The sequence below is a fragment of the Brachycentrus maculatus genome, unplaced genomic scaffold, assembly GCF_059751285.1.
Source record: "Brachycentrus maculatus isolate JH-2025_06_01 unplaced genomic scaffold, ASM5975128v1 h1tg000390l, whole genome shotgun sequence".
NCBI lineage: Eukaryota > Metazoa > Arthropoda > Insecta > Trichoptera > Brachycentridae > Brachycentrus > Brachycentrus maculatus.
In genome coordinates, this window is record NW_028281139.1 from 228,360 (window position 1) to 246,954 (window position 18,595).

General features: G+C 30.6%; 1 protein-coding gene across 1 annotated transcript; it reads right to left on the reverse strand.

The window, feature by feature from the left end:
- Window positions 1–10,261: 10,261 nt before the first annotated feature.
- On the reverse strand, window positions 10,262–15,976 carry LOC148303033 (odorant receptor 85f-like; the record flags this gene model as incomplete). Its single annotated transcript, XM_088270677.1, has 3 exons — window positions 10,262–10,324; window positions 15,048–15,203; window positions 15,845–15,976. Coding segments are annotated over 3 exons (351 nt in total), but the record flags the coding sequence as incomplete, so codon positions are not given.
- Window positions 15,977–18,595: the final 2,619 nt, after the last annotated feature.

The following is an 18,595-nucleotide window of genomic DNA, read 5'->3' on the forward strand; positions in this document are numbered from 1 at the left end:
GACATCTCATCAAAGATGAAGAAGAATATAGAAGTCTGGGCATTTACGGGGCTTACGACCGTCATAGGCTGGTTTGAGTGATCACTTTACACACGTGTAACATTCACCAATTCTACCCATTATTGACAACCACACTACTCAAATTCTTGGAAGTTCTATATATATGAACCAATTTAGAAACCTTGTTCATGAATCACTAAAACTTCACTAGAGACATCTATTGGTGAGATGTAAAGAAGCTTTTTATTAAGCAGAAACTCTTATATTAGTATGTGGGATTCATTTTTTCATTATATCACCATTAGAACATTCATCATACATCGGTTTGCCGCACTGAAAGATTGCATTTTGACAGCATTAAGTCATCTTTCATCCTTGAATATTTATGTAATATTGCAGTATTTATAGTTGACACCTATCTAGCTCCTCCTGATTTTTTTGAACAAGGAAAAAGGATATCAGAAAATATACAATGATGCCATGGCTATAGCTATTGTTTTAACATCAACCCATGGCAGGATGTGAATGCATTGACCCTGCATTATTCGAAGGCTAAGTATTCGTGTGCACATTTGCGTACGTGCAAAATAATTGTACACCTGTATTGCATTGTAAGCGCTTGCATAGATTGCATAATAAGTATGTGACATGTGTAATAGTTTATTCTGATCAAGCACTAAATGCCACACCTCATTTAACGACGGAATTTTAGACTTATTTCTTACGAATAATAACGATTTTCTTAGTGACGAGCGACAGACGAAGTAATATATATATATATATATATATATATATATATATATATATATATATATATATATATATATATATATATATATATATATATATATATATATATATATATATATATATATATATATACAACATTTTGAGTGTGTCCAAATACTTGTTCACAAATGTGGATTATCTCCAATTATAGGAGTTAATTTTAATTTTTTTTTTGACATTTCATCAAAGATTAAGAAGAATATGGAAGGCTGGGCAAATGCCCCATAAAAACGGGGCATTTATTTGAGTAGTGTGGTTGTCAATAATGGGTGGAATTGGTGATTGTTACACGTGTGTAAAGTTATCACTTTAACCAGACTATGACGGTCGTCAACCCCGTAAATGCCCAGACTTCCATATTCTTCTTCATCTTTGATGAGATGTCAAAAAATGTAATATATATATACTCGTGTATATATATATATATATATATATATATATATATATATATATATATATATATATATATATATATATATATATATATATATATATATATATATTTATATATATATTTATATATATATATATATATATATATATATATATATATATATATTTATATATATAAATATATATAAGTATATACATATTTATAAAAAAAAATCGAAGTGTGATCTTTCAGTACGGTTAAACGATGTTCATTGTGCAATGCAATGTGGGGAGAGTCTGGATGGTTCCATTCTCCTCACATGCGCGTACCATTGTCTTCTTCGTCGCCTTCCCCACCTAACGACATCTTGTATCTCGCATATTTCTCTTATCCTTTTGTTCCTCATATGCTCCTTAGTGTCTTCATTTGTGACACTCGTAGCGCGTTTTTGTTACTGCGGTGTTCGCTCTGCATTCGATACCATATGTCATGATAAAACTAAATATTTTTAATCAAGACGTAAGGAAAATATTTGTATAATTTCTGATGTTTCTTGAGATTAGTTCGGATAAAAAGATAAAAAGAATAATTTTATGTCAAGGCTACTGAATACGCAAGTAGAATTTTTTCCCTGAACATGTTTATTCATTCAAATGAATTTGTTTTTAACCCTTTTCATGAAGCTTTCAAAATTGTCATTTCAGAATTTTATTTATTTATTAATAATATGTAGGAAATATGTGTGTATAGACTTTTAAAATCATTTACATAATAATCCAAATAATAAATAATTTTGGGTAATTTCGTATTGTATTTATAAATGTATGTATTATATACATATATAGTTTGGACATGTGGATCGAATGAGTGAATAAAGAACAGTAAAACAAATTTATGACGCAAATGCAATTGGTAATAGAATCGGAGAAAGACCGAGGAAAACTTGGCATAATCTAGTACTTGACAGTGGCCAGGTAAGGAGGAAATGCATGGATGTAAAAGAGACGAAGGTTGTTTGCAAACACATATTGGTTTAGCGTTCTATTCTCTCTGCATATCCCTGCGGGGAAGCAGCGTGACGGATAGTTAGTTCTAACCGCTATCCGGACCCAATGGTGAATAGAGCACTGCATCATATTGACGCAGTGTTAGATTGATCGTTACTTACATGAAACCAAGGTGATCACTCCTGCGTTTCAGGGACCAGTCCAGGATAATTATATTATTATATAATTTTTACAGTGTAAAATCACTAATATTAATTATCATCACCCCTCTCTCTGGGAATCGAACCCGGCACCTCCAACACGCTAGCTAAACACGCTAACTATAACATCATGGAGGCAAAAAAATGTGAGATAGTAAGCGAGAAAAAAAATATTTTCACTTAGAATTTTAAAAACGTAGCATTCATTTTATCATATTACTTCAAATGTGAGTTGAAGGATAGTAATTATTGTGGAAGAAAGTGATAACAGCGTGTCATGATTATTTTCGCCGCGACTTATCAATTTTATTAGTTTGAAAAGGAAAAATAAATTAAAGGTCGCCAAACAAAGCTGATAAGGAACTTTCTAGTGTCATGACTTGGTAGATAACGCCATTTCAACTTAACATGGATATGAATAATTTAATATTAAATTAATAAATTTAAAATCATATAATTATAAACTGAAAAAATATTAATAAATTAAATTAAAATAGCGTTAAAAATTTGTGATGAAATTAATTGTAAAATAACGTACATCGACAGTTTATTACGCACAACTTTATGTGTGTAAGCTAACTAACTAACCACCACGCTGCTTTCCTGCAGAGGTAGGAAAAGATAATAGAACGCCGCACCACTCTGTCTTTGCTCAAACATTCTTCGCTTCTTCCAAATTCATGCATCTCCTCATACAGCGGAAGGTCTGCTGATGACAGTCAACAGTCCGCCTTCTCCTGAAGAGTTTTGCGCGGTTTCCTCCCAGCAATGAGCAAATGCTGAGAACATCCTGATTGGCCCACACTAGATATGTAATAAATGCAATTCCCATATTAAAAAAAAAAATTCTCCTCACACATACCCGCCAATTATTGCAACTCCAGACCTGACCACGCCCAAATATTTCAAATATTTATTTGATCATGCCAAGTTTTTCAAAACGGTTTTTTCTGCTTATATTTCCAACCTCATTTGCCTCATAAATTCGTTTTATTTTTCTTTCCTTCTTCATTCTTTCCACCTGCTAAAACCATCTCAAAACACCTTTCATAATTTCATCGATAATCTCAGCTATGCATTATTTCCTTATTTCACCTTTCAAACACCTACAATATAATACATCGTTTTGCCGTGAATTCGTCTGAGTGATTACATTTCGACTAAGTACAGTAAAATTTCATACTTCTTTTTTCAACTCTTTGGTTCACTCCCATACATGAGGATTCGTACCAGGGCCCCATTGTTTACTGTCAAAAAAATACGAATATTTATACTACTACTACTACTACTACTACTACCATCACGCCGTTTCCCCGCAGGGGTAGGCAGAGAGGATGGAACGCCACACTCTTCTGTCCTGACATACACTCCTCGCCTCCTTCACATCCATACATCTAGACATACATGCCCTCCGATTACGCAGACTTTTGACACCGCCAGATTTTAGGTTCTGATTGATCTGATCGTGCCAAGTCTTTTTCGGTCGTCCACGTTCTGTTTTCCCTCTCACATTCGCCACATATATTTTCTTAGTCATTCTCTCGCTATCCATTCGCTCCACATGTCCATACCACCGCAAAGAACTCTTCCTTATCTTTTCAATTATTCCTCGTTCAGCCTTACATTCCTTTCTTATATCGTCGTTTTTAATTCTGTCATATATATATATATATATATATATATATATATATATATATATATATATATATATATATATATATATATATATAAAAATATATATATATATATATATATATATATATATATATATATATATATATATATATATATATATATATGTGTATACATATATATATATATATATATATATATATATATATATATATATATATATATATATATATATATATATATATAGAGAGAGAGAGAGAGAGAGAGAGAGAGAGATACATAGTCATATTAATCTGCATTTGAGAGTTCGCAGCAGTATGTTTGGTTGATTTAGGTTAGCTTTTTATTTAGCCTGTAAATACTCAGACTTCCATATTCATCTTTTTCATCCATATTGAGATGTCTAAACCCATATTTGTGAACAAGGATTTTGACAATGTCGTGAATATTATCAGCTTAAGGGTGAATTATCACATTTTTAATAAAACTGAGATAGATTTAAAAAGTATAAAAAAGAAGAAAAAATAAACATTGTCTGATGGTTCTCAATTATAATATTTTTGATTATACGTAAATAAATACATACATAATGTGGAATATGATGATGTTCACAGAATACTATTATACTTCTGTTTTTTCAGTATCATTTGAATTAGTTTCCTTGAAGAATTTATTGGTTTTTTGATTGGTTCATACCCGCCATATGACCTTTCTGTGCAAATTTATTCCTGAAAGGAAGCTGAAATAAAACTTCAAATATTCAAAATTTATTTCAAGAATAGTAATAGTATTGTTATCAAATCGTAATCCACGTTAATTATTTTATATTGGGGTATTAATTTTTACATTTTGACGATTTTATATAGATGAAGAAGAGTCTGGGTATTCACAGGGTTCACGACCTGCAACAGGCTGGTTCGTGTGATCACATTATATAGTTTAACATTCACCATTCTACCCACAATTGACAATCACACAACTCATTTTTTTAAACTCACACATATATCATATAATTCTCACGTCGCTTCATGTGTAAGTTCGCAGCAGTATCTATGGTTGATTTGAGTTAGCTTTTATAAAGCAGAGACCCTTTATTTGAATGTATGCAAGATCCTTACCGAATTATTTTACATACTGGGAAACGCCTGAAAACATGATTAAAATTTTATATGCATGTTGTAATTTTACCAGTTATTTTATTCACAACTTTTTAGGTGTGTTCAAATACTTGTTCACAAATCTGTTTCTTGTTATGAGCTTACACTAGTTTGTGAAAAATTTTAAAATCTAAGTTTCTCCTATAATAATGCCGAAGTGGAGAAAACCAGATTTGTGAACAAGGATTTGGACACATCCAAAACACTGTTTACTTATTTTTTTAATCGTTTTATTGCTCTGCACATTTTCCTTGACATGTTTATTTGTTCAGAATTTTCAGCAAAAAAAAAATATTTAGGATGAAGTAAAATGATGGAGATTCAATGACAAGATATAGAAATATAGGGAGCTGTGATATTCCAGAATTTTTTTTTTTTTTAAAAACATTTTTTTTCTTGTACCCACTGTAGTATATGATTAATTAATTTTAAACATGTTATTTTTCTTGTTTTATTCATATGTGGATAATGGAGGTAGTATCATTCGACCATGTCGTATTTGTTTGCATGTTATAAACAATTTTTTTGTAATTATTTTTTTAGTTTTTAGAGCATTTATTTTGTGGCTAGTCATTTATACTTTTTTTTCACAAAAATGTTAGAAATCTTAGTATATAACCACTCTAACATCCACTAGACCTCGGTCATTAGTGCATATTGTTCTGCAATCTAAAGATGCACTAAGTTGCATGTTAGTCCTTGGGTCGACCAAAAACGCATGTGATAAATATTTTGTGTAGTTGTACGTATGTTAATAGTTCTACGGTAGAGACGTGTAGTACTCTTTGCATTCTGGTGTAGTGTTTGTCCTGACGAAGAGACGGGTATGTCACGAAACCGATTTACAAAAAAATCGGTGAGTGATTGGTTTTATGTATTAATATTACTAATATTTTTGTTAAATATTTTTTAAAATCATGAATTTTTATAAATAAAAAATAATCATATTAAAACCCTTATCCGCACCCCAATGGTGCATGGGGCACTGCGTCATATAAACGCAGTGTTATCTTGATCGTTTACATATGAAGGAAAGGTGATCAGCCCTCCGCTTCAGGTACCTGTCTAGGGTAGTATTGAATAAATATTACAGTAAAAAAATCACTTATATTTATTTACCCCCCTTGGGAATCGAACCCGGGACCTCCAGAACGGTAGCCGAGCGTGCTGACCATTACACTACGGAGGCGGACAATTTTTTTATAAATAAGTATTGTAAAATGTGCCCTCGGCACGCAAAAACCCATTGAGGGCACAATATTGTAAATTGTTATTTGTTTTTATGTGTACGACGTAAATTAAAAACATAAATATACTTTAATACATATATTTATTTTGTGATATTGACTTATTTTATTTCTGTGATAATAAATGTTATTTACATAAATATTTGTATTTTTGGTAAGATATACATGGTTCACGACGCATATGTAAATAGTTCATCTGAGCTGGAAATAAATTGAATATTTATTCGTGCAATTTGAATACAATTAATCTTTTTTTTCATTTGTTTAATATACTTGTGTTTTTTATAATTCGTTTTATTTTAAAAACATTTCTACTTTACAATCTTAAAATTAATTACAATAAAGAGACTAAGCTCTTGTGCTTGGAGAGGGGCTTACTCATAGTATTTATTGTTTACGTTTAATCATTCATTATTTATTTTTTAATATTTTATGTAATAAAATAATTACTATATAATTTCTTCTTTTTGTACTATATTTTATTTGACCATTGACCGGGTTTCATCGTTACGATAAATGTAATATTTCATAATTTTGATGCAGTACCCTATCCATAGTAAAAATAGTAAAATTAAATATCAATTTCATTAAAAGCTTTCAATTATATCGAATGTGTTTGAAGAAAACTTTGATGTGAGGAAATTAATGTTGTAAATTAATGTATCATATTTAATATACATTTTTAAATGTGAATTTATATGTTTACTTTTACATCTGATATTGCGTGTATAGTAATATTCACAAGTGGTACTTTTAAGAGTGGGTTTAAAATTACTGTTAATTAATGCACATGTATCATTTACAGTGCGTACATTCTATACAGACTGAAAAGCAGTGCCTATCCTAACTTACCCGCGCATATAAAAATGGCACATTAAAACGCAACCAGTACCTGCTCTACCTTCAGTAGTACCTAGCTTACATTACTACCTACCTCTACTGCCTACTCTAGTAAATAGCACCAGGTTACCTTACTATAGGTAGTAAGGTAATATGGTACTCTACTGCCTACCCTAGTAAGTAGTACCAACTTACCTTACTACCTACCTCTACTGCCGACTCTAATTAATTCTCACTGCTCGCCACTGTGTTTATATATTTAGTTTAAAGTCTTTGAAATTTTTAAGTTCAATGTCGATTTAATACGAGATGTCATCAGCGCTATACAGTGACGTATGCAGAAGCCGCTGAGGTTATTCGCAATGAAACGGTTGGAATTGACCTGGTTTTTTGGCAGTCACGTCTGGCGCTAAGTGCCGATTTGCACTCCATACACAACGAGATACACTCCATACACCGACCACCCTGAAGCCGGCCCAATTGGACCACTCATTTGGAAACAATGAACCAACCAAATAAGTAATATTTGAAACTAATTATCTAATTATTGGACAAATTATACAGCTTCGTAAAAATTTCTTCAAGAGTGCTTTACAATTTACAGTAATTTTAAATTTAAAACAACATAAACTTTATAAAATAGAATTGCTTTGTTATAACCACTTTTTATTGGTACTCTTTATCCAACCGGTTTCGACAACTTGTGAGCTACAAGTTGTCTCATAATTAATATAATATGATGTTATGAAACTCTGTCGAAAAAAATGTTTTAATAGAAATAAGTTTTTCGGTGCTGAATTTGTTTAGAATTTTCAATAAGTACTTATTATGTATATCTACGAGGGAATATCGAGATATTTCAGATGCCTCAACAAAGACGAAAAAGGTTTTAGAGAAGTGAAGATAAAATTCCGTCCGTTTACACGGCACAAGATCTGTCGTTGGCTGATTTAAGAGATTGCTTTATATCCTTCGTTACGTTTACCATTCTGTTGACATGTCAAAGAATAAATCACACACACGTTGCCACCTCCATTAGTTGAAAATAACTTGTCATCTCTGTTGATACTTCTATAATATCACATATTAAATAACAAAGTTCCTTATTTTACCATTCAATGAAAGACTTACATATGTTTGTAATGTAAAGATATATTTATTTAATGTGCAAAATAAACATAGGTAAAAAAATATGGTGTTTTAATTTAAATATTCAGAATTCACCCATAATTTAGTTACAACTCAAAGTGCAATGGTTTGATTTTAATTTTAAGTGGTATTATACAAAGTGAACAACGATTGATAAGGAGAGTGTGATATTACCATATCACAAAGTTAACAATGGTCTTAAGATACAAAATAAGCACTAGTTTTTATCAACTAGTTAATTTTCTGAAGAAGATATATTCTACTATTAAAAAGTTTCTTAATTTAGACAGTGAATTAGAATATATTTACTCCAAAAATAAAATAAAATCACCTACCCCTTATTTAAATTTATTCAATGATTTATATATTTTTTTTTTTGGGAATTAAACAGATCAGTTACATCAAGTTTACACATACACAAGTATTACAAAACAAGTACATATCGCTCACTCCTTTCAACAACGTAATATATCAAAATCCTTGAATTTCAGGAGAGATTTTAAAAAATTATAAAACAAAACCTTTTCTTCAAAATGCAAAAAACAACACTTTCTGCCCTGTAGCGGGTAAATATTAAGTAATTAGACAATTTTTGATAAAAGACGCTGTTAAAAGGAGTGAGCGATATCTGTACTGTTTCGATTATAAAATTCCACATTTGTAAAAATACCTGGATGAGGGACGGGAGAGAGGAAAAGGGAAAATGGGAGAGATCAATGTTAAAGTCAAACACAAATTGTACGAAACGATGGACTGTCTTCTGACAATATTGAATAATTAACGCTAATTAACGCAAACTATAAATTAACTAAAAATTGTGTGTTTTCTATGTATATTTTTAAGTGTTGAACAGATATTTATTTTCAAAAAAATTAAAATCGTTCAATTATCCTATTAGCCAGTGGTAGAAATGGGAAAAAACATGTTCGTCTTCAGTCATTAACTGATGCCAGAACTGCGCAGTACGAATATGCACTCTTCATGACCTGAAAAATTGAATAATATATATATATATATATATATATATATATATATATATATATATATATATATATATATATATATATATATATATATATATATATATATATATATATATATATATATATATATATATATATATATATATATATATATATACGTGTATATATATATATATATATATATATATATATATATATATATATATATGTATATATATATATATATATATATATATATATAAAAATATATATATATACATATATATATATATATATATATATATATATATATATATATATATATATATATATATATATATATATATATATATATATATATATACATATACATATATAAATATATAAATATATATATATATATATATATATATATATATATATATATATATATATATATATATATATATATATATATATATATATATATTTATATATATATATATATATGTATATATATATATATATATATATATATATATATATATATATATATTTATATATATATATATATATGTATATATATATATATATATATATATATATATATATATATATATATATATATATATATATATATATATATATATTTATATATATATGTATATATATATATATATATATATATATATATATATATATATATATATATATATATATATATATATATATATATATATATATATATATATATATAAATAAAGAATTTTAATAATTTTAATATTATTTATTGATCTTATAATTATGCATGGTGCGATGATGGGGAGGTTAATATAATATGCAGGCATCGAAATGCATTATCACCACCACGTTCACAACCAACGATTCCTTACATCCGGTGCCGGAAAATGACGCAATTACGTATTTTAAACAACCCGATGGGCTCTTGCATCTTTTCGTTCGGCCATTTTGACTTCCGGTAAGGCTATCTATACAAGGTATGGCTTGCAACATTTGTCCCATACTTGACGGACTGAATTATGGTCCAATGTCTATAGAGTCTACTCGTAGACTGGAAAATTATCCGGTATTTAAATATGAAAATTTCTGTGTTTAATTTTAATAAAATAACCATGTCATTCCACAAAGTTAATACCGAATCAATAAATAATATATGTATTTACATCTCTTGATGAGATCAGCTGTAGTTCTCGAAACAAGACGTGTTTACATTAATAAACTCAAAAAAGATCTGATATTTGGCTAGAGTAAAAATAGTCCATTCCATTTGTCTTTGTTGAGCATACTTTCCTCAGTAAATAGGTAACGAATAAATTAAATTGCCATTGAAACACAATAGGACCGTTTATCATTTATTTCAAGATCAGATTCATTGTAGAGAAAGTGATTTTTAGATTCGTTTTAAGTAGAAGCATCAAGTCAATTACGAACTATCACTCGTGAATCAATAAATGTGTATTCGATAAATAATTTAGGCTTTATTATACAAGTACATACATCATTTTGAGTGTGTCCAAATACTTGTTCACAAAATCTGGATTATCTCCAATTACAGGAGTTATTTTCATATTATTTTTTGACATCTCATCAAAGATGAAGAAGAATATGGAAGTCTGGGCATTTACGGGGCTTACGACCGTCATAGGCTGGTTTAAGTGATCACTTTACACACGTGTAACATTCACCAATTCTACCCATTATTGACAACCACACTACTCAAATTCTTGGAAGTTCTATATATATGAACCAATTTAGAAACCTTGTTCATGAATCACTAGAACTTCACTAGAGACATCTATTGGTGAGATGTAAAGAAGCTTTTTATTAAGCAGAAACTCTTATATTAGTATGTGAGATCCGAATCCTGGATTATAATCACACACATGAGTAACGCCAGAAAATACCATTTTCATTTTTATTATTAAGCTTATAATTTGACCAGATAATTTATTTACAACATTTTGAGTGTGTCCAAATACTTGTTCACAAAATCTGGATTATCTCCAATTACAGGAGTTATTTTCATATTATTTTTTGACATCTCATCAAAGATGAAGAAGAATATGGAAGTCTGGGCATTTACGGGGCTTACGACCGTCATAGGCTGGTTTAAGTGATCACTTTACACACGTGTAACATTCACCAATTCTACCCATTATTGACAACCACACTACTCAAATTCTTGGAAGTTCTATATATATGAACCAATTTAGAAACCTTGTTCATGAATCACTAGAACTTCACTAGAGACATCTATTGGTGAGATGTAAAGAAGCTTTTTATTAAGCAGAAACTCTTATATTAGTATGTGAGATCCGAATCCTGGATTATAATCACACACATGAGTAACGCCAGAAAATACCATTTTCATTTTTATTATTAAGCTTATAATTTGACCAGATAATTTATTTACAACATTTTGAGTGTGTCCAAATACTTGTTCACAAAATCTGGATTATCTCCAATTACAGGAGTTATTTTCATATTATTTTTTGACATCTCATCAAAGATGAAGAAGAATATGGAAGTCTGGGCATTTACGGGGCTTACGACCGTCATAGGCTGGTTTAAGTGATCACTTTACACACGTGTAACATTCACCAATTCTACCCATTATTGACAACCACACTACTCAAATTCTTGGAAGTTCTATATATATGAACCAATTTAGAAACCTTGTTCATGAATCACTAGAACTTCCAAGAATTTGAGTAGTGTGGTTGTCAATAATGGGTAGAATTGGTGAATGTTACACGTGTGTAAAGTGATCACTTAAACCAGCCTATGACGGTCGTAAGCCCCGTAAATGCCCAGACTTCCATATTCTTCTTCATCTTTGATGAGATGTCAAAAAATAATATGAAAATAACTCCTGTAACTGGAGATAATCCAGATTTTGTGAACAAGTATTTGGACACACTCAAAATGTTGTAAATAAATTATCTGGTCAAATTATAAGCTTAATAATAAAAATGAAAATGGTATTTTCTGGCGTTACTCATGTGTGTGATTATAATCCAGGATTCGGATCTCACATACTAATATAAGAGTTTCTGCTTAATAAAAAGCTTCTTTACATCTCACCAATAGATGTCTCTAGTGAAGTTCTAGTGATTCATGAACAAGGTTTCTAAATTGGTTCATATATATAGAACTTCCAAGAATTTGAGTAGTGTGGTTGTCAATAATGGGTAGAATTGGTGAATGTTACACGTGTGTAAAGTGATCACTTAAACCAGCCTATGACGGTCGTAAGCCCCGTAAATGCCCAGACTTCCATATTCTTCTTCATCTTTGATGAGATGTCAAAAAATAATATGAAAATAACTCCTGTAATTGGAGATAATCCAGATTTTGTGAACAAGTATTTGGACACACTCAAAATGTTGTAAATAAATTATCTGGTCAAATTATAAGCTTAATAATAAAAATGAAAATGGTATTTTCTGGCGTTACTCATGTGTGTGATTATAATCCAGGATTCGGATCTCACATACTAATATAAGAGTTTCTGCTTAATAAAAAGCTTCTTTACATCTCACCAATAGATGTCTCTAGTGAAGTTCTAGTGATTCATGAACAAGGTTTCTAAATTGGTTCATATATATAGAACTTCCAAGAATTTGAGTAGTGTGGTTGTCAATAATGGGTAGAATTGGTGAATGTTACACGTGTGTAAAGTGATCACTTAAACCAGCCTATGACGGTCGTAAGCCCCGTAAATGCCCAGACTTCCATATTCTTCTTCATCTTTGATGAGATGTCAAAAAATAAGTACATACATAACAAACGTAAGTTTTCTATATATTTATATATATTTATTGATAGATTTGGCGTTTAATTTGTAAAACTCCGTATTGATTCAAATATTAAATGTCAAAATCAAACACTGATTTTTCGAGTCTACTAAATTGTATTTTCAACATTTTGAGTGGGTCTAAATACTTGTTCACAAAATCTGGATTATCTCCAATTACAGGAGTTATTTTCATATTATTTTTTGACATCGCATCAAAGATGAAGAAGAATATGGAAGTCTGGGCATTTACGGGGCTGACGACCGTCATCGGCTGGTTATAAATTATAAGCTTAAATAATAAAAATAGAAATGGTATTTTCTAGCGTTTCTCCCAGGATTTGGACCTCACATACTAATATAAGAGTTTCTGCTTAGTAAAAAGCTTCTTTACGTCTCACCAATAGATGTCTCTAGTGAAGTTCTAGTGATTCAAGAACAAGGTTTCTAAATTGGTTCATATATAAAGAACTTCCAAGAATTTGAGTAGTGTGGTTGTCAATAATGGGTAGAATTGGTGAATGTTACACGTGTGTAAAGTGATCACTTAAACCAGCCGATGACGGTCGTCAGCCCCGTAAATGCCCAGACTTCCATATTCTTCTTCATCTTTGATGAGATGTCAAAAAATAAATTGTTTTTTATTGTTAAAAAACACATAAAATTAATTTCTTGAATGTTTTTCGCAGATACTTTGTGGCACATTTAATAAACTTTATAAAATTGAACAACTTTGTTTTAACCACTTTTTTATTATAAGTATACTTCAACCTACCGGTTTCGACAAGAAGCTTGTCATCATCAGGGTTTATTAAATTCTAAAACATTAAAATACTCAAAACTAACCCTCACCAAAAACTTCCACACACTCCGTAAGTAAGGGAATGTAATTAATTATGACTATTTCAATGTTTTAGAATTTAATAAACCCTGATGATTACAAGGTTCTTGTCGAAATCGGTAGGTTAAAGTGTACTTATAATAAAAAAAGTGGTTATAACAAAGTTGTTATATTTTATTTTAAGTACATTAAATTAAATTTTGTGTCAATTGTTAAGCTTTGTTATAGCATTTTCAAACGAATACGTTCATTTGAAAAGTTTCTTTGGTAGTGATTTTAAAACAAAGTTACATTTTAATTATAAAATGGAAAATCAAAAAGTTGGTCCTTCAAATATAAATTATACTTAAGAAAATAACTTATTGTTATTGTAATTTGATTAATTTAAATTATTCAATTCTTTTTTGACATCTCAACAAAGATGAAGAAGTATACATAAGTCTGGTTATTTACGGGGCTTATGACCATCAGAAGCTGGTTTAAGTGATCACTTTACACACGTGTAACATTCACCAATTCTACCCATGATAATTCAGATTTATATATGTAATTTCAGTGTTTGGACACACTAAAAATGTTGTAAATAAATTATTTTACGGAACCAACAAAAAATGAGATGTTGGTAAAATAAATACACAGATTTTCAGATTTATTTCCGCTTCAGTACAAGTAATGATTGTCACATTACGAATACGTTTTCTTGCGAGCATAATTGATTGATTCAGACACGTTGCATCCAATTTCAAGACGAACGGTTTGAACTTGGAGATCCTTGAAATGAACCTAAGCGAAATGTGTGACTAGACGGCACTTAGGACATAGGTACGTCGTGTTCTCATACCATACACACATATGCATCTCGGTACAGTGCCAATATTATGCCTTTATAAAAATACCGGGTGACTGAAAAAAAATGCTTTAAAAATATTTTGTTCCTTATTATTATTTTTTGTTGACATCTTAGCATAGAAGAAGTAAATATCCAGACCTCCATATTCTTCTTCATCTTTGTTGAAATTTCAAAAAATAATGTACTTATATGAAAGCTGGTTACCGATGTAAACGTCTCCAAGCGCAGCTGAGCTAATCCTCCTATGGATACGGTGATAGGTTTTTGCGCCCTCATCATAATGATCATGAGGTCCCTTTGTCGCGCACAGGGCGCCAGATACCACTCGCTCACATACAGGTCTCTAGCGAAGGCAGTACTCTAAAGAAAAAAATACCACTATTAACCTTCTGAGCTCCTGGTAGTGTATAGTAAACTTCAACATATAAAATGATTTTTTTCATGTGTGATAATTATATGATATGAACATATTTTCGTCTAATCTCTGTAATCTTCTTTAAGGGGGCACTCGCAAACATGCAATTCAATAAGCGATTCTGACGTGTCCGAGTACATTTTTAGCATCCTTTTTTGGGGTCTAGGGGCATGGCGTCCCGGGTTTGATTCTTTGAGGAGGTCAAAATAATTATTTTTCACTCAGATATTTGTTTAATTTAACCTTGGATTTGTACCTGAAGCGCTGTATTAATCACCTTTAGTTTCATGAATGAAACAATCAAGATAACTTTCATTCCTTCCTCATTTCAACATTCAAATATCCATCATACATCATTTTACCACACATTCGACTGAGTGACAGTATGAAAAATAACTGTTTCAAGTCCACTTTCAATTATAGTAAAACCTCGATATAACGGTTTTATATTTAACGAGCTTTGGATATCTAACAGACAAAAAACTAAAACTTGATTATGTCACGTTTTCTTCGGACTTTGATAAAGACATGATTTTGTTTGATGCATGTATGATGCGTCCATATAGGGTAAATTATTTATACTCACCCCAATCGTCAACTCTTCCCCATACCAGCAGAATGTAAAGAGGTGAAGAATGGATGCAGCAAGGAAAATGTTCACAGTATTCAACTCCAACAAATTATCGTTCTGAAAATTTAGGATTGTGAAAGAGTTTATATGTTTAATTTAAAACATTATTATTATTTTCTGACATGAAGATCGGCAGCAAAATAAAAATATATGCATAAAACTATTGTGCGACCCATCATGACATATGGGATTAAATGCAGAGCGGACACCGCAGTAACAAAAAACGCACTAAGAGTGTCAGAAATGAAGACTACAATGAGCATATCTGGCAAGAGTCTACGAGATAGAATGAGGAACACCGGGATAAGAGAAATATGCGAAATCAAAGATGTCGTTAGGTGGGGAAGGCAACGAAGAAAACAACGGTGTGCGCATGTGAGAGAATTTCTACATATGTATATCTTTATAATCTATGTTGCTATATGGAAAGCTTTTATTATTTTTTGTGTGCAAGGTCCGAATCCTGGATTCAATTCACATACTTGAGGAAAATGGCGCCATATAAATTATCCAAATTAAATATTACTATTGAGACCATTCTGAAAATATGATTTTTTTTATGTAGCCTGTAATTTGACTAATTATTTTATTAACAATATTTTGAACGTGTCCAAATACTCGTTCACAAATCTGTATTATCTCCGCTTAGAAGTTATTTTTTTTACATTTTTGACATTTCAACATAGATTTGGACCTCACATACGAATAAAAGAGTTTCTGCTCAATAAAAAGTTTCTTTTCATCTCACCACTAGATGTCTCTAGTGAACTTCTAGTGATTCAAGAACAATGTTTCAAAATTGGTTCATATATATAGAACTTCTTAGAATTTGAGTAGTGTGGTTATCAATAATAGGTAGAATTGGTGAATGTTACACGTGTGTAAAGTGATAATTTAAACCAGCCTATGACGGTCGTCAGCCCCGTAAATGCCCTGACTTCCATATTCTTCTTCATCTTTGATGATATGTCATAAAATAATATGAAAAATAACTCCTGTAATTGTAGGTAATCCAGATTTGTGAACAAGTATTTGGACACACTCAAAATGTTGTAGATGAATAAAATTTAAATAGTGCTGTACTCTGCTTTATCATACTGATGTTTCAAAAATAATGTAAAAAAATAACTACTAATTGGAGATAATCCAGATTTGTGAACAAGTATTTGGACACACTCAAAATGTTGTAGATGAAGAAGATTTAAATAGTGCTGTACTCTGCTTTATCATTTTGATGATTCAAAAATAATGTAAAAAAATAACTACTAATTGGAGAAAATCCAGATTTGTAAAGAAGTATTTGGATAAGTTCAAAATGTTTTAGAATAAATTTTATTCCATGACTAATTATTGAAGAAGTCAAGTACAAATCGGGCAGGCGAATAGAAATGGTTACGAGATCGATCGATCGATCGCGGTCGACTCTTTGCCCACCCCTAGCATATATAATAAATTCAATCCAATTTATGTCCTGTGCTTTCGTCCTGCAGACTGCATTGTAAATAAAGACCGTTTATGCATTTATGATCCTCGTGAGAGCGATTGCAGAATGCATGCGGGTCAAATTAATTTAATAAAACCAACATTATGAAGGTTAATAATATAATAAGTAGGTACTCAGCATAACGGCGGCAAACTGCATCCGAATGATGACAAATGGGAAAATAAAACTGACTTTTTGATATTTATTTATTATTATTTTGCAACACTGCTCTTGCAACATTTTGAGTGTGTCCAAATACTTGTTATTAAATCTGGATTATTTCCAATTAGGAGATAGTCAGCGTGTTTACCATTACACAACGTAAAGACGTTTTATATTATAAATATAGTCATTACAATAAAATAAACATACAATGTATAAAGTATAAAATGTATAAAATATAAAGTATAAAATAAAAAAATATTGAATGTGAAATCAGTAATTGGCCTCATTATCGGCTGATTATATAGTATTTACTACATTATTTTTGTTAATAAGCTGTTGATTTCTAATAAATAAATAAATTTTAGTGGTAAAGAAGTGGTATATTTATATATATTTATTTATTTTTAAATTCTTTCAGACTCTTTTCATTCTTCATACATTCAGGCATCTCATCATACATTTTCAACAATGACAGTCCTATTTTATCTCTATAGATAGTAATGTCTCAGACGTTTCTTAAAAGTTATCAGAGAAAGTGCATTTTTTTACAAGGAGAGGTAATTCATTCCATTCTGGCCGCTTGGACAGGGAAACAATTGCTAAAAATGCAAGGATTACACAACACTTGTATTACTTGGTCTATGACTGAAGTTGATAGGTCACCTTTGAATAGAATATTCGTCCTGACCTATACGCGGCGGTGACCTTACCCGAAACCAAATTTTCGTATCGCTACTCTGAGGTGACCCGGTCCATATAATCTTCAATTAAGTCTGAATTGCAAACATTAAATGCACATTTAAAAATGGTACGTTACTTGACCCTGCTATCATCAATCAGCTCCAATTTATTTCCGTGCATGTCATTTAGGCAATTAATTGGGTTGAGCAGTGTTTCGGAGTCCTGGTTCCAACCCTAATGTATTGATGTGAAACATGGCGTTGGAAAAAGAAGGATGAAAGTAGACTGAATGCAGTGGAATGAGCGGTGAAACGTTTTTTCGACATTTCAGCATAGATGAAGAAGAATATGGAAGTCTGGGCATTTACAGGGCTTAC